The sequence below is a fragment of the Alosa sapidissima genome, chromosome 15 (assembly GCF_018492685.1).
Source record: "Alosa sapidissima isolate fAloSap1 chromosome 15, fAloSap1.pri, whole genome shotgun sequence".
In the NCBI taxonomy this organism is placed as follows: domain Eukaryota; kingdom Metazoa; phylum Chordata; class Actinopteri; order Clupeiformes; family Clupeidae; genus Alosa; species Alosa sapidissima.
This window is the reverse complement of record NC_055971.1, coordinates 16,264,303-16,291,165: the sequence shown is the minus strand read 5'-3', so window position 1 is coordinate 16,291,165 and position 26,863 is coordinate 16,264,303. Positions and strand designations below refer to the sequence as shown.

Here is a 26,863-nt window from a genome sequence, read left to right as displayed (position 1 = left end):
TTTTGCAATTATGTCTGCTGCATGGGATAATTAGATCTTGGCATTTACTCGTAAAAAAAAAAATGAGTTAGAAGTTATTTTCTGGCTTGGCAATCTCTTCTGGCGTTTGATTTCTGGAATCGACCCCCCCACCACCACTACCACCAGGAAAAGGAGAGAAAAAAAATAGAGCTTGAAAAGTTTTGCTGTCAAAGACTTGCTATCTCATGTGGAGGGTGGGGGGGGGGGTCTTGGGAAAGTGTAAACAAGCTGACACTGGGGGGCATGAAACGGAGCTAATTGATGTCACTTTGCAAAGGCCTGATGTCACTTTTTTTGTGAAAATGACTGCTTGTTATAGATTATTTTTTTTGGGGTGTTTGGGTGTGAATGATTATTATTGTTATTATTATTGAAGTTATTATTTTTTGCTCCATTCCTGTTTTTGAGGACTATGTTCTCCCCCTTTTTATCCTTTTTTGTGTGTTTGTATATATTTTTTTTTCCTTTTCTGAATTTATGATGGCAATTTTATTTTAGACCTTTTATTTTTCCCCTTTCTTCAGTCCAGAACCTCTTAGCCTCTCTCCTTGCTGGCAGGCAGAGGAAAGCCTTTGCCAAAGCAATCCGTTTGGTTGGTGAGTGCGTGTGTGTGTGCGCCTGCGTGTGTGTGTGTGTGTGCGCCTGTGTGTGTGTGTGCGTGCGCCTGCGTGTGTGTGTGTGTGTGTGTGTGTGCGCGCCTGCGTGTGTGTGTGCGCCTGCGTGTGTGCCTGCGCGGGTATGTGTGTGTGTGTGTGTGTGTGCGCCTGCGTGTGTGTGCGTGTGTGCCTGTGCGCGTGTGTGTGTTCATTTTGCTTCATGTGGGTGCAAGAAGAGCGCTGACCGAGAAGAGGACCATAGTGAATCTCAAACACCAGCTTCCAGCCTTAACCCCGCTCATTCCGCTCTCTGCCTCCCCCTCGGAGAACTGTTCACGCAGGAGAACCGCAGAACTTTCCATGTCAATCCCTCGGCTCTGGGGGGGTTGGGAGACCGTTGTAGGTTTCAGAGATGTCCAGTGCTAATGGGAAAATATCTACGTCTAAAATAAAAAAAAGAGGTGATTTAAAACAAAAAAACAACTATAACAACTGTCTGCTCATCTTCTCTTTCTTGTCTTTTCTCTTTTACCCAACATGTATGCGGTTTTGACTGGTGTTTGTCCCCAACTGTCAGTCATGATCTGTGCAGTTGTGCAGGTATCTCACACAGGGGTAGATTCCGTTTATTCTGTCCGTGAGGTCAACCGACTGATATGGTTTCAAGTATACTGAACAAAAATATAAATGCAATGTTAGTTTTGTCTCCCCCTTTTTAAGTAATCAAAATATTGAAGTCTTTTCACACAACAGGCTTTTTGTTTACAAACTTGGCAAAGATCAGTATTACTGAGCACCTTTACATTCAGTTCACAGCTGCTCTGGTGGATATTCCAGTGGTCGGCGTGCCAGCTTCACACTTTTATTCTTGATCTTTTTTCATGTCACATGTTGGGTAAATGGATAAGCTTGATGAAGCTGAGGTGCTCACTCACTTTTTAACAAAGTTGTGAACAAAATTTGATAGAAATGTAACAAAAATAGGAGTGAAAAAAAAAGTGTTTTTATTTATATTTTTGTTTAGATTAAGTCAGTTGTAAACAATAGTTTCCATGTCAGGCTGACTAAATGCTAAAGTATCCAGTGCAGAAATGTTCGAATTTGATGCTGCATCTCCACTAGAATCTTCAGTGTCAATAATGGAAGGTGTTTTTCTCACCACCAGAGAGCTGAACTCAAGCTGAAAAGAGTGGATATACTCAGGCAGCTCTTTGAAAAGTTTCAATTTCAGGAGTCAGGCATGTGTTTCTTGTCTTAGACATACCTTCCGGCAAGATGGTATGAGAGCCTAGTACTACATACACTCAGTTTTTCAACACATTTTTTATATTGGGTTTAGAGTTCTGCCTGAGAAGGTTAAGTATTTGAGGAGATGTCTGAGAGATATTTTAAGTCCTTGGGACACGTGACACAATTCAATTGTTAAGCTTCTTTCCATGTCTGTGTTTTATATTTGAGACATTTTACATTTGTCTCAAATTTACATTTACATTTTACAACTGAGATTTCACACAGTGATATGGTAACAGTTTACATCAGTAGCCATTAGGAGTGTCGAGCTATCTTTTGACAAATATTCAATGCTCTTTATATAAAGTGATCAGTCACTTGTCAACTACCTCTACAAAAGGAGCTTTCAGTCTTTCTCAAGAACTAAGAACGGAAGAAGAGCATTCCTGACGAGCTGAACACACTTGACTTCATTTATCAAGTGGGGAGAGTCAGACTGGGGTCATTCAAGGACGGGATGCTGCAGCAGTATCACTGAGAACAACTTAGATGGATTTCAACAGCAGCTGAAAAGACTATTTTTACTTTATTTTTCTGCATGCTGCAAGTGATCACTCATAGTCCTTCCTGAATATAGTATTTTATAGAGTTTTTGGCTTTTACTTGAACAGTCAATAGGTGAATACATTTAATTAGAATGCATTTATTGTGTCATACATATAGGGACCGTCTTTTATGCATAGTAACCCCAGAAAAAAATGGCAACAGTCATCATGATGAGAGCATTAGCATCCACAACGTATCGCCAGAAAGGGTGTTCTTGGATGTCAGGCAATTGCTTGGACGCCTCGGTGACCTCCTCCTCAGTGGGCTCTGGGGCCTGGGCTCCGCCCATTCCGCAGAACCAGCCAATGAGACGACAGAGCCCAGACTTGGTCTGTGGGGGGCTTTCCACTGAAGACAGCAGAACGGAACAGATGAGACAAATGCACTTGTCAAAGGTACAGTAACTGGCATTTAATGAATTCACTCCATAGAAAAACTGGTAAATGCCCCCATTTTCAAAGCCCTCAGAGTAAACAAATAGGATAGAATAGGCATAGTCATTAAAGATAATATTATTATTATTATTATTATTATTATTATTAAAGATCATCAAGGGAATAGACTAGAGCATATCAGAAAAATGAAAAAGGTAAAAATCTGTCAATTCCCCAAATTACAGTTATGGTTAAGGGATTTGGCAGACGCTTTTGTCCAAAGCGACATACAAATACAAAACAATATAATACTTAAATTAACCAGGGAACAATTTAAAATGGTGGTCAGACTACATTAAGGAGAATAGCAATAATAAACTAAGACATTAAATAACAATAACAACAGTTGATGGTGCATGTGTATCAGTGTAGGGGTGAATGGGTATTTTGTCCAAATAAGTGTGGAAGGCTGTGAGTGTGTGTGTGTGTCGGTCCTCTTACCCGTCTCCTCCTCAGCCATGGCTCTGGTTTTCTGCTCTGCCTGTCGACGGGCATTCCTGGCCCTCTCCTCCTCCACCCTGTCCAGATCAAGCCTGTCCTCCTTGGAAAACCGGAGGCCAAAGACCAGCCGGTGTAGCTGCACAAGCAAAACATTCCTCCATCAAGACACACTCTCCACTGTTTATAATACTCAGAGTTCCTGCATAACAGTGGGGACTGTATCAGATCCTCATCTGTTGTGATGCAGTCCCTCAAGATCCCACCCAGACTGAACTTATCTCTGGCATATCCAATTGAATTCTTTTTGTTTGAGATCAGATGACATTTTGGTGGTGTTCCTTCACATTGGTATTTGGTATTCTGTGGGTTTAAATTTCACTCTGCAAACCAAGAATTTCTCTTGCAGATCCACTCACATGCTTGTCCCCGATGGGCGGTGTGTTGTAGCTGATAAAGAGGACCAGGAGGCCGGTGCAAAAGAACTGAATGATGGAGAAGTAGAGGTAGTGGACACCACACACGATGGCAGGGCAGGGCGAAGGGAACACGCAGCTGCCCGTGCCAAAAGCAAACTCAGCCCCCATACGAGCCAGGCCCATGGCCAGTCCGCCCATCAAGCCCCAGAAAGCTCCCTGATACAGTATGACAGGCACAGGAGAATAGAACACTGATCTTAACACACCTTAAACCAACTCCAGCACTGATTCTAAATTTGATCAATTATTGCCATACTTTCTAAATGACTGCAAAATATATATGTCAGGCATGCCATGCCATCTCTAGGATTGGGGTTATATATTGTACATCCACAATGTAAAACAATGAACAGAAATGAAAACAAAAACAATTCTGAAGAAGTTAAATCAAATGCAACAAGGCTATGTTTTCTTTTCAGATGATACCTTTCATTCCTTCTCAAAGGCCACTGTGTAGGGAGTCTTAGAAGCATAAAAGAGTATAAAAGCATCTGCATGTTAGATTCAGTGTGCCACTGATCTCAAATTACAATGAAAGGCTCTCTGGTCATACTCACTGGCTCAGTGACTCTCTTGACAAAAACAGCCAGAAGGAAGACGACAGCTATGGGCGGAGCAAGGTAGCTCGTCACCGATTGGATGTAGTCAAACAGCTGACCGCTCTGGGCAGCCTGCACAACTGGGATCCAGCAGATACTGATAGCCACGATAAAGAGGATCCAAACTCTGGCAGACAGAGAGGTGATAAGGGTTCCACCAAGCAAACACATATCAAGGAATACACAGAGAAAGGAGAGATAGGAGCACAACTCCGATCTTTAAGTTGCATGCAGAGTTCAGTACTTGCAATGATTTTAAAGATCAGAATACTTTCTTGTAAGTAAGGATACACTCATTTGGTGTCACTGAGAGTACACTTTCAGTTTCAGTGTCTTCAGTATTTCACTGCTGCGAAATGGTTTGTACTTGTTTTGTGTGGACAATATACCGGTATATGATTTTTATTCTTAAAGGGATTAGGTACATGCCCAGCAACTGTCATAACTGCTGAAGATTTGGACAGAAACTTCTGTCACCTGGCTCTAAATGTCCTTACTCCCATATGTAAAGCACACTAAAGAGATGGTGCCTGACCTGCCCACTATCATGAGCTCTCGGTCCCTGGCCTGAGGTCGCAGGCGTGTCCAGATGTCCATGGTGAAGAGGGTGCTGCTGCTGTTGAAGATGGAGGCCAACGAGCTCATGAGGGCAGCCAACATCACCGCCAGCATCAGACCTCTCAGACCTGTCACAGCAAGACAAGGCAAGGAGTTGGTCACTCTCTCCAGGATTCTCTCTCTCTCTCAGGATTCTCTATGTCTCTCTCTCTCAGGATTCTTTCTCCATCAAGCAGTTTAGTAAAAAAAAATGTGGTCGATTAAAAGACACCCTTACAAGACAGCATTTTTTTTTTAAATGCCTGAAGAAAATTGGGGACAACAATTTTCAACTGACTGACTGAGGGTGCAAATGCATGCTGGGGCAAAATTACCATTGGGCATGACGGAGACCACCAGTTTGGGATATGCTATGTTGGAGCAGCCCACTTCAGTTCCACAGACCCGCTTACAGACCTCAGGCACAACACAGCCCACCTCATCTAGGAAGAAGAATATTTAAGATCAACATATCACTGTATTTTAAAGACTCTGGGATAGAGGAGACATGGTCTAACAACTTAATATTGTAAGTAATGTAACAAATAATTAAAAGTCACCAATGTTACATAATATGTAAATGACCGTGTAAGTCCCTTTCAAGCACAGACAGACACAAGTGGTGTCCTTCAAATTCAAACCGTGAAAACGAATAATGTTACACACATACAGAGACCATGTTAACATACACAGCATTAGAATGATACACGATAAAATTAAAATACAGACAGACCTTGTTGGCTGCATGCTACAGAAGGAAATCGTCTTTAGTTCTTAACTTCACACATTCCTTTAACCATTCATCTCACTCATCCTTAATGTATTATTCATAACTTACTTGTAAATCCGTTTGCTTCTCTCATCAAAGTAAAGTATCACAGCTCAACAAGATTTGAAAATAAAAGCTTTTTTATGTCATACATAAAGCATACAAAATATAACCCAAAACAAATTCTCACTTATAAAACTGTTCTCCAATACAAAATATCATGGAAAATGTTATGCAACCAATATAATGTCAACAGTTACAGAGGGGATGTAAGTAGGTTTACTGACCAGGGAAGAGCACTCGGCTGATCATTCCAGGGAACACCATAAGGAACATGGGGAAGAGTTTCAGGTAGCCGCACATGATGCAGCCTGCCTTCACATGTGACAAGCTCTTAGCAGCCAAACAACGCTGCACAATAACCTACCCACACAAAAAGGAAATATGGTACAATTTAATAACATGCAACATAACTGTGATCAGTGACATACTTAAATACCAACTACTTACTGAAACGATTGGATGATTGCAATATAGTCATACATCAGAAAACTGATTTGTTTCTTTGATTCAGCAAAGAAGAAGAGCCTATCTGAGCTGTTTGTCTCTAGAGTGGACGTGGGGTTTTCACCTGGTCTGTGCACCAGTACCAGGCTCCATTGATGGCAATTCCCAGCAGAACTCCAGGCCAGGGCAGATCACCTGAGACTGGATCCCGAAAAAGGTGGAAGGCATCTGCACGTGGGGTGTAGCACTGCTCGGAAATATTGTATCGGAGAGGGTCCTGGGACTCTACGAGGGAAGGTACGGCTAAGCTGTACTTCTCCAGCAAGGCATTGTATCCCCCCACTTCAAAGAAGGCTAAAGGATGATAGTGATGTAGGGTAAATTCTTTTGAAATGTGGACCATAAATCATAAATATAATTTTGAAGATTTAAGATTCTAAACTTTCCCTAACTTTTATAAACAGTTTTACGAAACTAGAAGTCAGCTGTGTGTGTGTGTGTGTGTGTGTGCGTGTGCGTGTGCGTGTGCGTGTGCGTGTGTGTGTGTGTGTGTGTGTATTTATGAAGTATCTTCACAGGGTGCATTACAAGCTACATGGGACAGCTGAAAAGGCAGCCCAAATGATTTGACCATTTGTGTGTTGCATTTTGGCCAGTCAGTGCTGGCCATTCATCGGGACTCACAAAAACCCATGAGGACAAAGGCGCCGGCAATTATGACGAAGGTCTGGACAGTGTCTGTGTACATCAGAGCGGCCAGGCCACCTAATCAGCAAACATTTGATTAGGGAATCACAGGGAATGCATTGTTGCTTTGGTGGCTAGGAACAAAAATTTTGCTTTGCAACATATCACAATCACATCTAAACTAAGTCGTCCTCCATTACGAATTGAATTAATCAATATGCTGCTCTATTGTGTGGAGGTTAAACATTAAATATGAAGTGTTGCCACACATACCAGTTATCTGACATTAGTGTGTGTATGTGTGTGTGTTATTACTTCATTGCAAGATATGTTTCACTGTAATCATTTGTTGTTTTGAATGGATTTACTGATTATAGATGTGTGGCTGAGTAATGCAGTCTGTGTAACCTGTAACAGTATAGAGGGCTGTGATGCAGAGAAGAGCTATCACAGCCACATAGATGTTCCAGCCCAGGGCCTGTTGGATGAAGACAGCTCCAGAGAACATGTCCACCTGGAGGCAGAGAGAGCAGGGAAGATCATTGGTAAGTTTTACACACAGTGCACCGGAGAGATTGTAAGGAGATTAGTATCATAACATTTAATTGGGGTCTTCACATTTGTGCCACCCTGGAGGCAACAAAGGCTCATACTCACACTTATCTTTGTAAAGATGTAAAGAAACAGGGAGATGACAGACAGATATAAACTGATTCTGGTTCCTCCAAATCTCTTCTTCAGATACTGTGGCATAGTGATCACCTGTGAGTAACAGATAGTTACTGAAAACATTGCAGATAGCCATGACTCATGTACATCTGCAAACAAACATCCAGTGTGTTCAAAATCATATTGCTAAAGGGTGGTAATACTTCTTAAAATACAATCAGAAACTGTCACAGACTTTTAGCTTGTGTTATGTTGTGGAGTTAACAGTTAGCGATGCTATGTCAGAATGTTACTAAATATTGTCTGAGCTAAATGTTGTCAGAAGTGTAAAATGTATACATTTCTTTCCAAATATGTCTTTTATTTTCAAGTAGGACCCTCATCGCTACCATGTCATAATGCTTGGTGGTATGATTGGTATTTTTGGTGATGTGATGGTAAAATAGAGTTACCCCAGCTGTCAGGTAGACAGGGACAAACAGCCATCCCAGAAGCAGTACAATAAATATAGCCTATAGCACGATGACAAGTGAACAAAAAAGAATAATTAAAATGAATAAGGCACTGAAGCTATTACTGGGACATTCATTTTCTATTCAACTCAGTTTACACAGGAGTAGAATTTAGTGTGAATCTGTCCAATCACTCAGTAGTCACAATACTCACATTCCATTCAAACCCCCCAACTGCTATTCCACTGGCCGCCCCTGTTCCCGCAAGACCAACAAAGTGCCCACTGCCAATGTTGCTGGCAAATAACGATGCACCGACCTGTAGATGGACACACAAAACCCTTAATCATCGCATCTGAGACAGCGGATGAGTAAGAAGTTGGCCTACATTTTCTTAAACAGAAAACATGATAGAGTTTCTGGTGTTTGCTCGACTCACCGGCCACCACACCATGGTGCGTCCAGCAAGAAAGTAGCCACCCACTGTTCCACGATTTGTCCTGAACATTGACTTTCAAGACAGATGTCAACAGTCTCAGACACGTTTTTTCTCATTTACACTGCAAATACTTTAGTGGACACTTCTAGGACACTGTGATGCAATGCTATAATGAAGCGTTATACTGATATGTATACTGATATGGGATATTCTGTATGTGTGTCTGTGTAATGTAATGTAATGTAACTATATAACTTGGCATGTAAAACAAATGACACCTGTTAAAAACTGACCAACACATTAGACAAAAGGAAAAAAGACTTACCCAAACTCCGACTGCAATAACCATGACAAAATAGCCTATAATAACAGCGATATCTGCTGAATTATTGATGGTCACCTCCTCTGTGGCCCCAGGTGAGGTTGTTGTCATGTTTGTGACAGACATCATGAACTAATAGTTTTGACCAACTTTATGCCATACACTACCCCTATAACAACTACAATATAATAAAGCCAGTGTGCCCAGTGGAAAATATGAAACACCTGCAGGAACAGATTTTTTTTGAAGAAGTTTACTTGTTAAAAAAGGGGGGTGACAAAGAGACAGGTCCATTGGACCTTTGGCCATTTAAAACACAAGCTGATGCAGGGGTTTATTAAAAGCTATAATTATTAACACATTCTCACCAGAGTAATGGGCAAAACAAGGCATACAAGAAAGTCTCTAAATGTGTAAGATGGGCCCATCACATGTATCCATCACCCTATAACATGTATAGGGAGAAGCTGTACTTGAGTATAGGGCAGGCACATTGACACTTTTAATGTTAGTGGTAAAATATCAAAAAGGCACCTCTACTTCTGATTTCATTGGGGCGTGTAATTGCAGTGACAGCTGTGGCAATTATTAACAACAACATATACAGACAGCGGTTTCAGGATAATATACTACTGAAGGCCGTGTAATGGGCACATGCTTCAATTGATAATTTACTTGCTTTACTGCACTATGCATGCCACTGATTAAGAACATCAGTTGTGGCAAATACATACCTACTACCTACCTACGTTTATAATGTAGACAAGTGGCACAGTTTGAATGATTGTATACATGCAGCTGCTAAAATTCTTGTTGTAGTTCATTTTATTTCATTTTCTTTTGAAGAACGGAAAAACTTTTGCAATTTTCAGCTTCTTGTACACTTGTTATATTTTGTTGTATGGAAAGAAAGACCCTGTAAACCATAATTAAATATGTGATCTGTAATAAATGATTTGACTAGCCTACATTTGGTATGGTAAGGCCAGCCTCTTATTTGAGGAGAGAGATAAGCCCCTTAATATAATGTAAGAATTTGGTATTTATAGCTTGGATACATTTTGTGGATTTTGTGACTTTGGAGTAAAACTACACCTTCTTCAGATGAAAACCTATCTTAAAAAGTCATCTTACATACTTGGGTGTATATATACATTATAAGGAATCCTCTCAGTGTGCCATATTCTGGTATTTACCTTGCGGCCATTCATGTGATAGAAATGGCCTTGGTGGTGTTATTACTGTGCAGGAAAATCTTCTGCTTGAGAAAGACTCCCCCTGCTGTACAAAAGTGTATAGTCGCTTCCTTGCATATGTGTCTACAGTGCGTTGTTTAGTTGGAGTACCATGGAGGGCTAGCGGGTACCTACGCCTGAGCCAGTGCGACGGAGATGCCCATAGCCGCCACGGAATCCATTTTCATTCGCTTTTGCACAATAAACACAAGGTAAATCAGTGATGCGGTTCTTTAAACGTTAGGCTACCGTTAGATTCGCAAATGAGAAATTGCCTTGGTCAATGACAAATGCATGTTTCAAACGCCTGGTCGTCTGTGGCTGTCAGTGGTATGATGAAGCTTGACTAATGTTTCTTTCATCAGCAGAGCCATAATACGTGACTTTCTGCTGGTGGCACATCCAAGTAGTATCCTAGTACCTGTGCAGGCCGGATTGGGTTTTGTCTTGATAAGGGAATAGTTTTGCAGATGTATCCTAATTCAGTGATGCCAACATTCAAGGTGTCTTGATGGCGGAATCTAATTATGTAAGAAATAATTGATATCTAATACCGTCGATGGGTGACTCTTCCTTTAACCGTTCGTTTTAGATCTATTTCCCTCTTAGTGTGACGAGAGAGAGGACAACACAATGAAGCATTTTCTAAGGTAAGCAGATTTTTTCCATCGCAAATTGCTCATGATGGTCTGTTATCGGTAATTCCAATGATTCGATTGTTACTCATGAAAGGGCTGTCCAGATAAAAAAGTACAATCTATAGGGGTGACCTATCAAACTAATAGGGCTTATCAAACAATCAGTTCAGAGGATGCGTATTTTAACAGATTGTTAGCCGAGCGTGAAGCCTCCGCGTAAAAATAAATTATTAATGATCAGGCTATCGGAATGAATGTTTGCTGCCTTTGTCACATAGGCTATTACAACAGCCTGGAATTATGAATTGTGATGGTGCTGCATTGACTCATTTGTATCTATGGTACACTGAGACAAATAGACTGCAATAAAAGCCAATCCCTTAAAATAACGTGATCCACATAAATTAAACACACACACACACACACACACATAGAGAGAGAGAGGGTTTTCTATTTCTGCTTGCCCTGTCGCCCCTGTACTAGATTACAGTGGAGTGTCTTATTTGAATTCTCCTCTTCTGCCCTGATTTCTGGAGGCGAATACACACCTCTCCTTCCAGTTAATTTGGTCTTCCTCATAGCCACCACATAGGCTAGCTCTGACTGAACTCCCCATTAGAAACCCTGGTGTGTTTTCATTAGCAATGTCACAAGCATTGCATTGTCCTCTATGGCACCCACATCTCTCTGCAGCACTAATGCCCCAAGTCACCTGCAGCAACATAGGCTTATGTAATGCCACACTTGTCCCTTTCTCCGTCTGTTGGCCTCGGGAGAAGCATTCACAAAGTCCTTGAAAGACTTCTTTTTTTTTTGCCTGTTTTTTCTTCACTCCACAAATCTCTGTGAGAATTCATTTACCAGTCTCTTTCTCTGTCACTCTTTTTTCCTGTCTCCTAGGGCACTGACACAGTTCTTCAGTTTCCTGTACTGCAAATTTCTCTGGAGAACCCTTAAGTTTGTAACCAGGAAGCTCACAGGCCGATGTGAGCTCCAACGCATTTGCTACAACAATAAGCCAGGCGCAAAGAGAACTCTTAAGATCGGTGAGCAGCACACATTCCTAGAACATAGATCACGGAACATCTAGAACACAGAACACATTAACACAGAATATATCATCTCTCCATGATCTATATAGCAGAATCATAAAGGTATTGAAAGCCCTTGACTTTATATAGAGGAACCCGCCTCATACTTCTCTTTCTCTCTGACAAATTGCGTTTTGTCTTCTTAGCCTGAAGGTCCATATTTTGTAAAAAAAAACTATGTAGAAAAAAACACCAGTACCATTCTGCCTAATTGATCATGTTTGACCAGATAACCAGAGCTTAACTACATGATGTCCTTTCCTCACAGAGCACTCTTTGAAGTCCTCCAAAAACGAGGTGGGTGGATTTTGACCATGCCAGCTCTTTTCCACAATTTTCTGTATTGAATATTCAGTGTGTGTCTGTGATGACGAAGGCGTTCGCCACAGCTCTTGTGAGGACAGCGGGGAACCCCCGTTACTCCCCTGTCTCACTGCCTCTCCTGTCGGTCTCCCAGGTCCTGCAGTCTGCTGTAGCAGCCAGCCCAGATGCCGTGGAGCGGATCGTGGACGAAATCTTGGATCTGAAGAGGATCAGTCCAGATGTGAACCTACAGTAAGTCTAGGCTTCTATGGTGACCCACTGGTCAAATCTATCTATAGGTCTACAGATAACATTAAAATGCTCTGCTCTGTGTCAGTGGAAGTGTCAGTAGACATACTGACACTTTTTTTGAGGCTTTTTGCCTAAGGTTGGCATTTAATTTATGCAACATTTTACATGGTAACTGTTGATTCAGAGACTCCCTGTTGTCTGTCCCTCTGTCCACCAGGCTGGGCATCTCTCTGCAGGCCAGCCTGTTCCAGATCGTGGGCTACAGGGGCCTGGTGGCCGAGGTGGAGAAACTGCGTCGCGAGCCGTATGACTGTGAGAACACCGACCATGAGGACATGCTCCTAAGGGTGAGCAGGAGATGAGACCAGGGACAGGCTGCAAGCACAGATTAAACAAACAAACAACTCACCTCTATGGATAAATGCATGAACATCAGGACTGCAGATAAACATGTGAACATGAATAACAGCATAACACTATTAGTAAACATGCAGAAGATACAGTTTATATAGAACAAACATACAGTAAACAGGATAACGGTATAAACAGTAAACATGTGGAAGCGCAGCCAGGCACACAAGCAGACTAGTAAACAAACTAGCAGTGCTCTTAGAAAGAACGATTCCTCTCTGCACTAAAGAGTTCTTCAGAGGCTTCACAAAAGAACCTCAGAGGTGGAAGAAGCTGTCATGCTCTCACGTAGAGTTCTGCTTAAGGAGAGCTTGTAGGGGTGTATGAGTGAGAGCTTGTAGGGGTGTATGAGTGACAGCTTGTGTATGTGTAGGTGTATGAGTTTTTGTGTTCCTGAAATAACGGACGCTAACCTTGTTGTTCACCACTGTGGCCACATCGATTGAAGTTCTTCTTTCTTTCATGCAGCTTTGGAAGTCCCTTTCCCCAGAGGTTCCTTTAACTGGACGCATCTCAAAACAGTGGAGTGACATTGGTTTCCAAGGCAGCGACCCCAAGACTGACTTCAGAGGAATGGGACTTCTGGGACTGCATAACCTGCTGTACATTTTTTATCATCATTATTTATACAACTTGAGATTTTGATTGCATTTTGGATGGTAGTTGGATGTTATCACAGTTAGATTCATATTACTGTGAATTCTGAATGACACTTGTGACACGTGTTCTGTACTCTTGTTCAGGTATTTTGCAGAGCATGACAAGGCCACAGCTCTGCAAGTGCTCCATGACTCTCAGCAACCCAAACACAGGTGAGGAGTGTGAACACACACACACACACACACACACACACACACACACACACACACACACACACACACACACACACACACACACACACACACACACATTTATACAGATACATCACCACACATATGGACACACACATTATTATCACTCATATTGCCTTGAGATGTTTACAGAATACTCATGCTATACCATCACTTCACAATTTATCCATCCGAACTGCTCCAACGCTTCATTGCAGGAGTAACATTTTCACACAGTTTGCTTTCGTTGTGTTGCTGCAACACCATGACAAATGATTTGTTCACTCTCTCTCTCTCTCTCTCTCTCTCTCTCTCTCTCTCTCTCTCTCTCTCATGTTGCTTAAAGCTGTCATTTACAGTCTCTGCTTGTGTCCCTTCTTTGCTTCTGTGCTGCTTTGCCTGTCATGTGATACAGTAGCAGGGGCCATCACTTTGCGTCTCTTTTGTGGCACCTTCTTTTCACCTCTCTCTCCCACCCCTCACATTTCATTTGCCTCATCACCACCATGACACACACAGGACCCCTCCCTCTGCAGAGTCCAGGTAATACACACACACACACACACACAGACAAAGACTCTCTCTCTCGCTCACTCATGCAGCTCACAGTCATTTCACTAGATTCACATTGATTGTCATTTTCTCTCAGTTTTTAACTGTTTTTTTTTTTGTGGAAGAATGCAAATTTCTCACATTGACATATTCAGTATTGTATGCAAGTTGGTGATGTCCTTTTTCATTTGAAACAATGACTGACTATTGTGTGTCTGTTATTGCTGTACTAAAAGCAGGAGAATGGAATTCTGATCTGATTATCTTGTTGTCTTTGTGCTGCGTACCGATTCAGCAAGATGACCAAGGCGGAGTGGGAGAAAAACAGTTTTGACAAAGCCATTGGGTAAGGAGGCGCCGATCTGCACTGAGTGTGTTCAAACACATCCACATGCTCCAGCAGAGTACAGCTGCACTAGCGGCAAACAGGAGGAGAGAGAGAGAGAGGGAGAGAAAGGGAGTGGGAGAGAGAGAGAGGGAGAGAGAGAGAGAGAGGGATGGAGAGAGAGGAAGAGATAGTGGGATGGAGAGAGAGAGAGAGGGAGAGATAGAGAGAGAGATGCAGAACAGGGGGCTGATTCACGCCTGTCAGGTTCTTCATCTTTCATTAGACTGGCACTATTGGACACACACACACACACACACACACACACACACACACACACACACACACACACACACACACACACACACACTGTCAGCAGACAGCTCCCTAAAAGTAGTGTGACTGCGTGACTGATAAGAAGCTTGATGCTCACTCATTCAGTTTTTTTTTTATTTTGCAACAAGGACTTTCTTCCTTCAATTCAAATTAAATGATAGAGATCTACTCTGTTTACCCCGTCTGCAGTGGAAAATGAGGTTTTATTTTATTTGAAGAAAAAAAGCTCTTTGAGAGAAATAAGTGAAATAGAAGATTTTTGGTTATGAAAAGTCAGCATTCAATAGTCTTCTGTAAAATATGATTTGCACTCTAAATGACTAACAATCAATCAAATAATAAAGTACATATTCATATGGCTTTGCATTAAAGGTATACATAAGAATATCTTCTATTTGGTATAATGTTTCAAAATAAAATGGTTAGTATTAAGCGACAATAATCAATGGACTGACTCATGTTATTTGCCCCATAGGTTCTCGTTTGCCATTGTGGGCATCAACATCACAGAGCTGGTCTACTCCCTGCTGGTGAGTGGAACTCTGAAGACCCACATTTACAACGTGGCGCCAGAGATGCCCAGCCTGGTGCACTTCCAGCAGACCTTCTGTGAGTCGTCCTCTCACCATCGCCTGAATTGATTGTTTTTTTTTTTTCTTTGTTTTTCTTTCTTTCTTTCTTTCTTTCTTTCTTTCTTTCTTTCTTTCTTTCTATCTATTCTTCAGCTCCATCTATCTCTCCTATCATGATGTTTTTTGTAATATTTTTTCTTTGTGTTACCTTTATGTTATCTATTTCTTTGTCCCATACACACACAGTACTCATATGCGTTTGGGTTTCCTCTTTTCCCCTTTATAGGTTACCTAATGCAGGAGTTCCATAAGTTTTGGATCAATGAGAATCCATGCGACATCATGGAGTTCAACCGCATCCGCGAGAAGTTCCTGCGCAGGGTGACCAAGCAGCTGAAGAACCCCAACATGGCACTGTGTCCTCATTCTCCTGCCTCCGACCTCCACCTCATCAATCTGTGATCCCACCTTATCCGTACACCCCCCCACCCCCCCATCACTGCCAAATGCTTGTGCCAAAACCCCATCTCAGTGCATGCTGGTGATCACTATATCCGTTATTTCTAGTGGTTTAGGCCAACCGTGGTGATTTAGACTTAATTCATCATCAAATATCTTCTACAAATCTTCTACAAAGATTCTTATGGAAAAAAAAAACATGCCAGCTCAAATCAAGGGAGGAAATAGCTTCTTCTCTCTCTGCAGCCTATACTATATTCTCCAGCACATATCATGGAATGTCCAGTGTTTGGAGTAGGGTACAGTAAATTTGCAGCTATGAATGTGTCCATTTTGGCTCAGAAGTAATTGTTCTTCATTGGGCTTCTGAAAAAGTCCAAGCCTTTGCATAGAACGTCTTACACTCGTGTGAGTGTGACAAAGGATTTGCCAGCTGGTTTGGCTGATAGCCAAAAAGCCCTTAAAATGTTTTTCAGTAGGAATTCCCTTACATAAGATTCCCTTGTTGGACTAGCTTATTTTAACTATACACAAAGTAGTCTGTGGTTGGCCTTGGAATGATGGAACAATAGTCATTTATTTATTTTATTGACTATTTGTTGTTTCTACACACACACACACACTTATCAATTTCACTAATTCAGACATTTTAATTGCATTGTCTTGCTGTTTAACGATTGTCTTGCTTTTATTGATTGTGTTGCTTTTATTGATTGTGAAAAAACAATGTATGCTCACAATGTTATGTACTTTTTGTTTAGTTAATATAAGTCAAAGATTGTCTCACCAACAATGATTGTTTATTTTTGGTGCTTATAACTGTTCATGCTAATGGATTTTTAATGTGTCTCATTTTTATGAAAACTCACTTCCAAGTCTGTCCAAAAGGGGGGATGTGTGCATACTAGGCCTACTTAGTAAGATAAATAACACACAATCAGAATGATGCTTTGTAATCTTTCATGATAACTTCTTAGATGGTAAACTAGGCTATAGAAATAGAGTTATTTATCTGATATATCTGTTGTAACTGCTTCTCTTTGGAGAGTGTCGTAAAGCTCATTTTTGAGTGGCAATCACTAAAATACTGCTTGATATTTAGCTTTTGTAGCATGCTTATCCCTCTGCAAATGTCAGTTATCCTCTCATTTTCTTTGAAGCTCAAAGCTGGTTTGGTCCATTGGGAGACAAATGTATATACATTCATACAAACACACACACACACACACACACACACACACACACACACACACAGAGTTTAATTATTGCATTATAGCCCTATATTTTTTGATTTTGCAATGTAGATTGCCCCATAGATTTATAGTAGCATATTAGCTTGCTGTGTAAAAGATTTTCTGGTGCAATTTCTACACTTGCCAGTCTGTTATGAGGTTCATTTGAAAATCATGTTATGTTATGCTTTCATTTCAAATAAAGGCAATATCTGTGATGTGTGGCCTACATCTTTTCAATTGCATTAACTGTAATTAATTAAACAGATTTAATTTGCTCAATCAGTAGAGACCCGTAGAACACTGTTATGGGCAATCGACCTTGATCATTTAGACTGGAGTATGATGTGAGAGAGGACTACGATATGAGAGAGACGACGCATGATGTCACATCCTGGGCACGCATTATATACTTCCATAAGGCACTGCACATGCGCGTATCTTTTCCGGCTCAGTTTTGTAAAGGCGGAGCAACTGCTGTCCATGGTGCTGAAACTGTGAGTACATTACAAAGACGGCGGCTAAATTTCACAATCTCGGCTAACTGCTGCCTGGCCCATATTTAATGGTTTGTTGCGTAATTTAAGCCGAACCTCATTTACAGTTAATTTACTGGAATCTGTATAAATATGAACTATCCTCAATGTAGTTGCACTAAATACTATACCGAGGCAACAAGGTCCTTTACTGTTAGACGGTAATAAATATTGTATCACCGGGGAGTGACTTCTGAGCCGCGTTTCACTTTTATTGTTGGCCACGGTTATTGCATTGCACCAAACCGAACAGGGTCGCTTTTGAATAAACCATGTATGTCAGAGTTTGGGGCAATAGCAAGCTCTGTTTGTCATTCCAGGTTTCCCGGCGTGAAAACGTGACTCCATATCCTCATTTAGCCTCAGAATGCAGAGCACGAACATAGCAGCGATTGCTTGAATAATTCCAGGTAATACTTAAACCAGAACCTAAATTATGTTCTATTATTTGTAACATAATTGTATTCTCTACTCACAAACCTACTCTGATAATGATAGGAATCAATGTCATAATGCCAGAAAATGTTTAAAAATTATAGAAATGAAAAAAGATAGCTAGTCACATTTGATAGAGCAACTGAATGTATGTGTGCGTAAATGTTATTCACCCAGTGTTAATGTTTAACATAGTTTGCTTTTAATCACTTCCATTTGCACATAAGTTGCTTCAGCAGAGGAGCTGTATGCTGCATGCGATGTCCTGAAGCAGCCTGGCCCCTCCCTATACATCTGCACACTCACTCCTGCAGTTAAACTCAATGACCCCCATCCATGATCCCCACCCATGCTCCATCTCTCCTCTCCAGACCCTGGAGCCATGGCTGGCCGGTGCAATGGCGCTTCAGGCTGGGGCAGCCCTGGGCCTGGGTCACTTTGCAACGGGGTGTCAGACCGGCGCTCCATGGTGGTGGTGTCCGAGGCCCATGGGCAGCAGATCCTGAGCGTGCTGCGAGGCTTTAGGGAGCGGGGCCTGCTCTTCGACTTCAGCATCACGGTGCGGGATGAGACCTTCCCATGCCACCGCTGCGTGCTGGCTGCCTGCAGTGACTTCTTCAGGTCAGTGAGGGATACAAAGGGCTACTGCATGAGAGACTTCATTTATTTATGCTCTCATCCATATATTAACATTTGTATGGGGGCATTTAAATGGGGGACATTTAATGGTCAACTTTGGCTGTCACAGACAGTGGGGTTGAACACAGATATGATTTCTCAAGAGATTTACTGACAGCTTGATCATGTAATGTGAATTTTTTCATGTGTGTTTAATATGTGCATTCAACATATTGTAATACATAACATTTCTATCTCTCTCTATGCTCTGTCTACTGTCTCTCGTCCAGGGTCATGTTTGAGGTGAATATGAGGGAACGAGACGACGGCACTGTAAAGATAAGCAACCTCTCGACCCAGGCGGTCAAGGCCTTCCTGGACTTTGCCTACACGGGTGAAGTGGAGATCACGGAGGACAACGTGGACATGCTCTTCCAGCTCTCCTCCTTCCTCCAGGTCTCCATCCTCTCCAAGGCGTGCAGCGATTTCCTGGTCAAGATCCTGGACCTGTCCAACTGCCTGCAGCTGCTGGCCGTCTCCGAGGGCTACGGCTCGGCGCGTCTCCAGCGCCGCGCCACCGAGTTCATCACGCAGAGCTTCCACGCACTCGCAGCCACGCCCGACTTCCTGGAGATGCCTGCCGCCGTCTTGCGCACCTGCCTAGCGGCCGACGCGCTCGACGTGCCCAACGAGGAGAGCGTGCTGCGGGCGCTGCTGCGCTGGACCAAGCACGACACGGAGGCACGGCAGCGGCTGCTGCCCGACCTGCTGACCCTCATCCGGCTCCACCAGCTGCCCGCCGCCGTGCTGGAGGAGGTGGGCCGCTCGGAGGGCCTGCTGCTGGGAGACGGCGAGTGCGCCCGGCTGGTCGGGGAGGCCCTGGGGAGGCTGCGGGAGTTCAGCGGCTTTTTCCCGGACGCCCGGCCGGCCACCACCGAGAGCTACATCTACGTGCACAAGACAGAGGAGAACGGCGAGATCCGCCACGCCTTCTGCTACAACATGGGCACTGACCAGTGGCGCGAGTTGCCACAGCAGGCGGCGCGCCTGGCCGACATGCCGGGCTCCAGCCTGGCCAGCTTCGGCGAGAAGCTCTTTGTGACGGGCGGCTGCCACGGCAACTGCTGCCGCACGGTGCGCCTGCACATTGCCGAGCCGTACCACGAGGCTACCGAGGAGACGTGGTGCTACTGCCCTGTGGCGAACAGCTTCAGTCCAGCGCCGCCCATGCATCGGCCGCGGACCATGCACGTGTCGGTCACGGCGCTCGACCGCGTCTACGTGATCGGCGGCAAGACACGGGGCCCGCGTGGCATCCGGAGCCTGCTGGACGTGGAGTACTACGACCCCCTGAAGCGCCACTGGTGCTCGGTGAGCCCACTGCCCAGAGGGATCTACTTCCCGGAGGCCAGCACGTGCGGCAGCGTCATCTACACACTGGGCTCCGAGGTGGAGATGGCCGACGTCTTCAACCCCTCGCTGGACTGCTTCTTCCGCTACGACGCCGCCAATGACCAGTGGAGCCAGCTGGTGGCCGAGTTCGGACAGTTCTTCCACGCCACCTTGGTCAAGGCCGTACCCGTCAATGAGACGCTTTACCTGTGTGACCTGTCCACTTATAAGGTATACAGCTTCTGCCCAGAGACATGCGTCTGGAAGGGCGAGGGCTCGTTTGAGTGCGCCGGCTTCAACGCTGGCGCCATTGGCGTCAGGGACAAGATCTACATCCTGGGCGGGGACTACTCACCCGACGAGATCACGGACGAGGTGCAGGTGTACCACAGCGGGCGCTCTGAGTGGGAGGAGGTGGCGCCAATGCCACGGGCACTCACAGAGTTCCACTGCCAGGTGGTCTGCTTCAACCGCTACAGGGACCCCTGGAGGATCGACGATGCACAGGAGATGGCGATGACTCCATGAAGTCCATCTGTCGAGAACCACAGCAGGGATGAAAACGTTGCACATTTGCCGTCTCCTCAACCCCCATATGATAGAGCCACTGAAGAGAATTGCTATTTTATTGTGTCTTACACTTTAGATTCATTCTATTCTGTGAATTTTATTTATTTGACTATTTAATAGTCAGTTTTTATTATTAGCATTTTACATTTTAATGTTTTATTTGTCATTATTTATTATCGCAATTTCAATTTTTTTACTGTTACCAATACAAATACTGTATTATCATATGTTATTTGTAGCATTTCTACAAGTCATTGATGGAAGAGAGACATTTTCATGTTGTCATCAGCCACACAGTATCAGGCCCCTCCTATGGAGGCATGCACAGCAACTGGCCTGATCCCATGCATTAGCCCAAAAAGAGCCATGTAGACCTACTATTTCAGACTGATTCCGTCTCCGTAGGAGCCACTTCAAAACAACTGAACCAAGGAAAGAATATTAGTCATTGATGATCACCAACTTAACTGTCTTGATTACATTTACCTCTCCGAAGTCATCCAACCATTCCTGACAGTCCACTCAAAGTATTTATGCAAGAAAAGAACAATGCTTTCACTCCTCACCTAGATGTCATTTACGCACAGACTTTCACACCAACAGACTTATCTCTGTGTGTGTCGTCTCTGAAGATGTACTGTAGTTACTCAATGCAAAGTGTAGCGTGTGAAAAAATATGCAGGCTGTAATGTGGGTATGTTTAGCTGCCAGCTGATAGCTTGCTCCTTGCTATGCTTCTGTCGTTGTAGATATTGCACAGCCCTGTGGCCATAGTGTCCACAGTGCCTATCTGTCTGAATGCATATGGCCCACTAACCATCTCAACAAATACTAACATGTCACTCTTGGGAGTTAATCTGTAATGCTGCAACCATAGAGAGGATATAAAAGTTCATATCTTATGAATCCCAAATACTGTATATCAGTCCTGCTCTGACAGATCACAATGTCATTAAAGAGATAAGCCGACCTTTTTCTTCAATTCATGTTCTCCAAAATGCACCCGCCTTTTTTTGCACAAATGCAATAAAGCACAGAAATGATTCTTGGGGTCAGATTATACTCACCCACTCCTGACTGTTTCGGATTATTTATTAAGTATTAATATCGGGGCAGGGTTCCCACTCTGTCAAAAGTCAAATGTAAAATTCCATGCCTTTTCCCTGACTTTCCCTGACAAAAAACCTGAATTTTCATGACTTACTATCTGAATTGTACAATATACTGACCAGTGATTTCAGAGCAGCCGCGTAGCGTTCAAGAATCTTTTACTTTTTTAGAGCGGGAGATGAATAAATGAGCATTGAACAAATAAAGTTGGGCTACTCTAGCAAGCTAATAACAAGATATACACCAATTCTGCGTGGACATATTTGGCAAGTCAATTTTGCAAAACAAAAAAAAAATCCCTGATTTTCCATGACTTTGCCCCAAAAATGATAAAATTCCCTGACTTTCTATGTCTGGAATAGACTTTCCAAAATTCCATGATATTCTAGAAATTCCATGACCCGTGGGAACCCTGTCGGGGAGAACCATGTCCGTGTGTAGTCAAGGACCTTATTCTGCCTGTGCCCGCTGATATTATACTCTGTGTAAGGGAGGTCAGAGATGGGAACTCAAATGTATCTAAGGTTAATGCACTGTCTAGGGTCTTAAAATATACTGCATTAAATATTAAACATTGAGACCTAAATTCTAAACTGGCCATCTCTTACATAATGCATTTAACTGTAAAACTAGCAGTATTTTACACTGTCTATACAGGACATATATTCAAATACAATAAAACAGTTATGCAATGCAGTGATGCACTGTAATATTGTGACATTGGTAGAAGTATACTGCTGTGAAATCAGAGACAAACACTGAGATCACAGTCATTTTATAGTAATTTGTTTTTTTTCCAAGCCGTCTAGACACACTGATAGACTACAATCACTCCGGTCTAAACAGAGGTGGGTTTTGACAGTATTAACACACCATGACAGAATACAGCAGGATTTATGATAATGAATATGACAGAAGAAAGAGAAGAAAGAGTAAGAATTCTACATCAGTACCCACAAGTAGACCATACAAAATAGCACATTACTCCCTGTATGATATTTTTAGTCCTATGACAGCATATTTTAGAAAGGCTTTTTATGCAGTAAGAATCAGATATTAAAGCTGAACCTATGCTTTAGAAAGACAAAAGTTGAATGCGAGCAGTTTGTCTGAAGGATAAACTCAGACCTCAGCACTTGGCCTGGGACGTCTGGGCACTCCCTGTCGCACTCTGGATCTGACCTCATTCTCAGACAACGTGAGTTTCAGCCCCGCCACCCACCACCCCCACCCTCCCATGGCTCAGTCTTGGTACGACTTCACCAGCAGCCACATGAGCAGGACTGTGATGAAGACTATCATGAAGTTGAGGAAGAGCTCCTGCGTGGAACGGTCCATTCTGCCCAGGACAGGGGGAGGAGGCCCCGGCGTTGTCGCGAGATGTTGGAGGTGTAGGCTGCAGAGTTGGCGCAGGAGCCACACCGTATGCTTGGCAGAGGAGTAGGTTCTGCTTATCAACTCGACCTCAGTCTCTACTGAAACAGAGCACAGGGAACAGAATCACGTTATGACCACTCACGGAACTCATTTCTGGTGGACTGACATTCCTTCCCTGGGTTCTGCTGGTCAGTGGTAGCAGTAATAGTTGCATGTTTTTGCATTGTTTGACAACATAAGGTAGACTTAAGTAACAATTATTTGCAACAACGAAACATATTTTCCCATATATTCCCATAAATATACAGTGTTTTCAGGCTAGTTATTATTGTAACTCAACCCTGTAGTATATTTATTTCCTGTAAAGGCCCTCTTCATTACCACATGAGAGCATGTTGTGAAGCAACACCTCAGTATATCTCCCCGCTGAGGGGTAAGGGACTCTGGTATCACATTCAGATTTTATAAATACACACACAGACCCGGCGGATTAATCCAGGATTTTCTGCTGTTCCTAGTAATGGTCCACCTGTTGGCTTTGAGCTGTAGGCCTCTCATTTATCCCCTCCCCAGAGAAGTAACAATCCCCTGCATTGACAGCTTGTTGGCCTGATTCATACGCACATAAACACCTTCACATCTAGTCCACATCAAACACAAACGGGATTCGAGTCCACCACAACATTTAAACAGATTTTCAGCAACTCCATAGAAGCAAATGTCTCATGTACTGTATGTTTACATTCATATTTTTTAAATATTCATATTGCTGTCTACATTGCTATATATTTCACTAATTTCACTCAACAAAAATTTACCAGAGTGAACTTTCCTACCCGGCAGACTCCTGACTGATGACCAGTTAAGACTGAATTCAATGCAGTGGTGCTCTTACCTGGTCGATTTCACAAAATAAAGCTCAGTGTATGGGACATCAGAGCAGATGGGTTGAGAAAGTGCAGTCCTTCGCTCTCTCTTTCTCTCTCTCCCTGCCTCTCTCTCTTGCCCTGTCTCACATCCAAGTGTTTGTGCCACAAAGACACATGCCCCAGCCCCCTAAAGTAGCCCTTGGCCAGGGTACCGCCCCGAGAGATGACACTGGCATCTAGTGATGCCATACAGGAGGTATTTAAACCCACCTTTAGAGATGGCCTGCTGGTTCCAAACCCCAGGAATAAGAGGGAAGGATAGGGAGAGAGGGGGGCATAGCTCCTGGAATGTCTGCATATGAGGGGGGTCTCGCCAATGGAGCCATCCTGATGGAATCTGACATAGATATATGAATTCCTGTTCCTGTATATTGAATACATGCAGAGCTATTTTTAAGCTGGCGTCCATTGTTTGTGGATTAGAGCCATTCTGGCCATCCTGTGTCATACGAGACATATGCATGCATGCGAGTCAGTCCTTAAAACGCTGCTGATATTATATGGGGGCATCAGGGACGTGCTGGAGAGTCTTCTTTCAAACATTGACTTTGAAACATCGTACCAGACCCGCCTACAGACAATACTGCCAAAATGACTACACTGGCTGTTGCTATCCTACACCCAGCGAGTCAAAGATGCTTTAAACAGTGATACAGGATCTCAAAGCCAACAGTAGACAGGCCTGATTGATTTAGTGTGTTAAATCATATTTGTGATCAATTTAATGAGAGGATCACCATAGTGATGACAGTCACAGCTCCAGGGGGGGTTCAGTTGAGGAATTTCCTTTGAGTCGTTAAACCTTTCTATGGCAACACCCTGGCCAAACAAAACCCCCAAATAGTTGCTAACAGTTTCCTGGTGTCAGTGTATCTTCCTTCCTTTTATCCTCGTCTGGCATTCGGTCAGATGAAGGAGACAATCCCAAAACAGTGCCTCCGCCAAGCAGGTGATGTAACTATCCTGGTTTCTCTCACTTCCAACACCTACATGAACAACTGCAGATGCTGACCTGAGCTGACAATAGAGCATATCAGGTTATGATACATTAAAAGCCCTTTCAGCACCATTAATCTTCTAATGTTGGTGAGTGTGATGCAGTGTAGGTCAATATAAGAATAAGACAACCTAAATAATAATAATAATAATAATAATAATAATAATAATAATAATAATACTGAATAAACATCCATATCAACAAGTTTACAAAGTTACATCAACAATTCCTGCATACTGTATTTACGTTTACAAATTAACATTCCACAGTGCAGTGTCATTGCTTACCATCAGAAATAGTGTGCATCATAATTCAGTAATCATGCAGCAGAATATTAAATCAACAGGAAGAAGGAGGAAATCATATCATATCAATCATATAAAACAAAACAGTGTCTGTGTCAGTGTCTCATGTGAAAATGTGCCCACTCCCGACACAGAGGAGGGAGTAGTTAGACCCATCACACAGTGGGGCATGACATTTCCTACTGTGCATCCCACTGGTAGAATTACCCTGTAACGTTGCCGTAATAACATCATCATAGCATTTACAACATTCACAATTAATGCTGTTATTAGAAATATGCTTTGCATGTGTTCCGTTGGTCGGCCACTACTACCCTGGCCTCTACTCCCACTAATGTCACAGTGACCTGACTTTCAAGTGGGTCTCTGGAGAGAGGACGAGCTCAGAATTACTATTGTAAAATCAAGACTCTGGTTTCTACTGTCGGTGGCAATTAAAATACAAAAAACATTCCAGTGGAGTCTTGACAAGTGTGTGTCATGGTGTCATGGCCTAGGTGTCATGTGTTCTCAAGGCTTTGGTTCTGGAAAACATGCATGAGTGGAAAACTAAACTGTCCATCTATGCTTGGGATGAGGGCTACGCCACCTTCAGAATCCGTATCAAGTAGACAGCTTGTTTAACAAGTCCAAAGAAGGGAATGATTTAGTGTGTGTACGTGTGTGTGTGTGTGTGTGTGTGTGTGTGTGTGTGTGTGTGTGTGTGTGTGTGTGTGTGTGTGTGTGTGTGTATTGTTGTGCATTTCCAACAAACAACAAACAGCTGAACTCTGGCAAGAGCCACAGCCCCAGTGCCCAAACAGACATCCCCACTGTTATGCCTGAACCTGTTGTGCTCCAGTAACTGATTGTGATAATCACCTCCATAGCACGGTTTCCCCGGTAACCTGGATGTCTTGTAATCAACAGCAGCAGCACCAGACCAGTCTGCGGTTTGACTCACTTGGCCCCCGACCACACGGAACACAGTCCAGCTCTGCTGCCAGGGGGCCGGGGCTGTTTGATGTTTTCGAACAGGTGAGGGAAGGAGGCCACGGGGCGTCTTGTTATAAAAACTCGTCAGATCTCTTCTGGATCCTTCACCTCTCTCTCTGCTCCAGCATCGGGTTAGTGGAGTTAGCGTCTGTCCCATGCGACGGGAAATACCAAACAGAGAGATATGCATTAATTGAGTCCCGAGGGAGATGGGGCCTGAGCACACACAGGCCCAGATCAGCTTAGAGTGCGTCTGGTGGCTAGAGCTGGTGGAAGACCAGGGAATTAACAGACTGATGAAAACACTGGAGCCTCGCTCACAGGCTTGGCAACTGTTGCACATCAAAGTTCCCATTTGGACCAACTTCAGTGTCTGTAGTAGGAGTCAGTGCCTGCTGCTCTCTTTCAGAGGTTATCAATAAAAAAAGATAGTTAGTGGTCGCTGGTGTTTTATGTGACAAATATTTCTGGTGTGGCTGTTTTGCATTTTATTTTGCTAGGCAATGTTGCTTATACCACCTTCCACAAACACAGACCA

The 26,863-nt window shown here is 43.2% G+C and overlaps 4 protein-coding genes across 7 annotated transcripts; 2 read left to right on the top strand and 2 right to left on the bottom strand.

Annotated features, from left to right (window-relative positions):
• Positions 1-2,481: 2,481 nt before the first annotated feature.
• On the bottom strand, positions 2,482-9,050 carry slc5a2 (solute carrier family 5 member 2). Its single transcript, XM_042063636.1, has 15 exons — positions 8,849-9,050; positions 8,524-8,595; positions 8,299-8,403; positions 8,085-8,144; positions 7,621-7,725; positions 7,372-7,477; positions 6,961-7,041; positions 6,401-6,630; positions 6,057-6,192; positions 5,336-5,443; positions 4,939-5,089; positions 4,362-4,530; positions 3,745-3,960; positions 3,329-3,464; positions 2,482-2,801 (listed from the first exon to the last, which is right to left on the bottom strand). The coding sequence occupies exons 1-15, from the start codon at positions 8,972-8,974 to the stop codon at positions 2,581-2,583; spliced, it is 2,022 nt and encodes a 673-aa protein (XP_041919570.1). The 5' UTR covers positions 8,975-9,050; the 3' UTR covers positions 2,482-2,580.
• Positions 9,051-10,168: 1,118 nt separating this feature from the next.
• Positions 10,169-17,299, top strand: elmod1 (ELMO/CED-12 domain containing 1). Of its 3 annotated transcripts, XM_042064746.1 has the most exons (12): positions 10,170-10,292; positions 10,449-10,489; positions 10,673-10,730; positions 11,619-11,764; positions 12,078-12,106; positions 12,267-12,364; positions 12,582-12,711; positions 13,244-13,377; positions 13,519-13,587; positions 14,453-14,503; positions 15,294-15,427; positions 15,677-17,299. In XM_042064746.1, the coding sequence occupies exons 3-12, from the start codon at positions 10,714-10,716 to the stop codon at positions 15,850-15,852; spliced, it is 984 nt and encodes a 327-aa protein (XP_041920680.1). In that variant the 5' UTR covers positions 10,170-10,292; positions 10,449-10,489; positions 10,673-10,713; the 3' UTR covers positions 15,853-17,299. The 3 variants fall into 3 exon arrangements, with proteins under 3 accessions (XP_041920679.1, XP_041920680.1, XP_041920681.1); XM_042064745.1 differs by lacking the exon at positions 10,449-10,489 and having other exon boundaries at positions 10,169-10,292; XM_042064747.1 differs by lacking the exons at positions 10,170-10,292; positions 10,449-10,489 and adding an exon at positions 10,531-10,552.
• Positions 17,300-17,537: 238 nt separating this feature from the next.
• kbtbd3 (kelch repeat and BTB (POZ) domain containing 3) lies at positions 17,538-22,045 on the top strand. Of its 2 annotated transcripts, XM_042063676.1 has the most exons (4): positions 17,538-17,578; positions 17,938-18,027; positions 18,424-18,673; positions 18,961-22,045. In XM_042063676.1, the coding sequence occupies exons 3-4, from the start codon at positions 18,435-18,437 to the stop codon at positions 20,588-20,590; spliced, it is 1,869 nt and encodes a 622-aa protein (XP_041919610.1). In that variant the 5' UTR covers positions 17,538-17,578; positions 17,938-18,027; positions 18,424-18,434; the 3' UTR covers positions 20,591-22,045. The 2 variants fall into 2 exon arrangements, with proteins under 2 accessions (XP_041919610.1, XP_041919609.1); XM_042063675.1 differs by having other exon boundaries at positions 17,938-18,673.
• A 461-nt stretch (positions 22,046-22,506) lies between these two features.
• Positions 22,507-24,228, bottom strand: LOC121683839 (sarcolipin). The gene is made up of 2 exons (XM_042063677.1): positions 24,015-24,228; positions 22,507-23,217 (listed from the first exon to the last, which is right to left on the bottom strand). The coding sequence occupies exon 2, from the start codon at positions 23,078-23,080 to the stop codon at positions 22,985-22,987; it is 96 nt and encodes a 31-aa protein (XP_041919611.1). The 5' UTR covers positions 23,081-23,217; positions 24,015-24,228; the 3' UTR covers positions 22,507-22,984.
• Positions 24,229-26,863: the final 2,635 nt, after the last annotated feature.

Excerpts from the sequence above, each read along its gene's own strand:
- slc5a2 (XM_042063636.1), bottom strand. The coding sequence starts at position 8,974 with ATGATGTCTGTCACAAACATGACAACAACCTCACCTGGGGCCACAGAG. Across the intron at positions 8,145-8,298 it reads TTGGGGGGTTTGAATGGAAT|GCTATATTTATTGTACTGCT; the intron begins GTGAGTATTGTG and ends ATCGTGCTATAG. Across the intron at positions 5,444-6,056 it reads CAGCCGAGTGCTCTTCCCTG|ATGAGGTGGGCTGTGTTGTG; the intron begins GTCAGTAAACCT and ends TCTTCTTCCTAG.
- kbtbd3 (XM_042063675.1), top strand. The coding sequence starts at position 18,402 with ATGCTCCATCTCTCCTCTCCAGACCCTGGAGCCATGGCTGGCCGGTGC. Across the intron at positions 18,674-18,960 it reads GCCTGCAGTGACTTCTTCAG|GGTCATGTTTGAGGTGAATA; the intron begins GTCAGTGAGGGA and ends TCTCTCGTCCAG.
- elmod1 (XM_042064745.1), top strand. Across the intron at positions 13,378-13,518 it reads CTGGGACTGCATAACCTGCT|GTATTTTGCAGAGCATGACA; the intron begins GTACATTTTTTA and ends ACTCTTGTTCAG. Across the intron at positions 14,504-15,293 it reads AGTTTTGACAAAGCCATTGG|GTTCTCGTTTGCCATTGTGG; the intron begins GTAAGGAGGCGC and ends TTTGCCCCATAG.
- LOC121683839 (XM_042063677.1), bottom strand. The coding sequence starts at position 23,080 with ATGGACCGTTCCACGCAGGAGCTCTTCCTCAACTTCATGATAGTCTTC.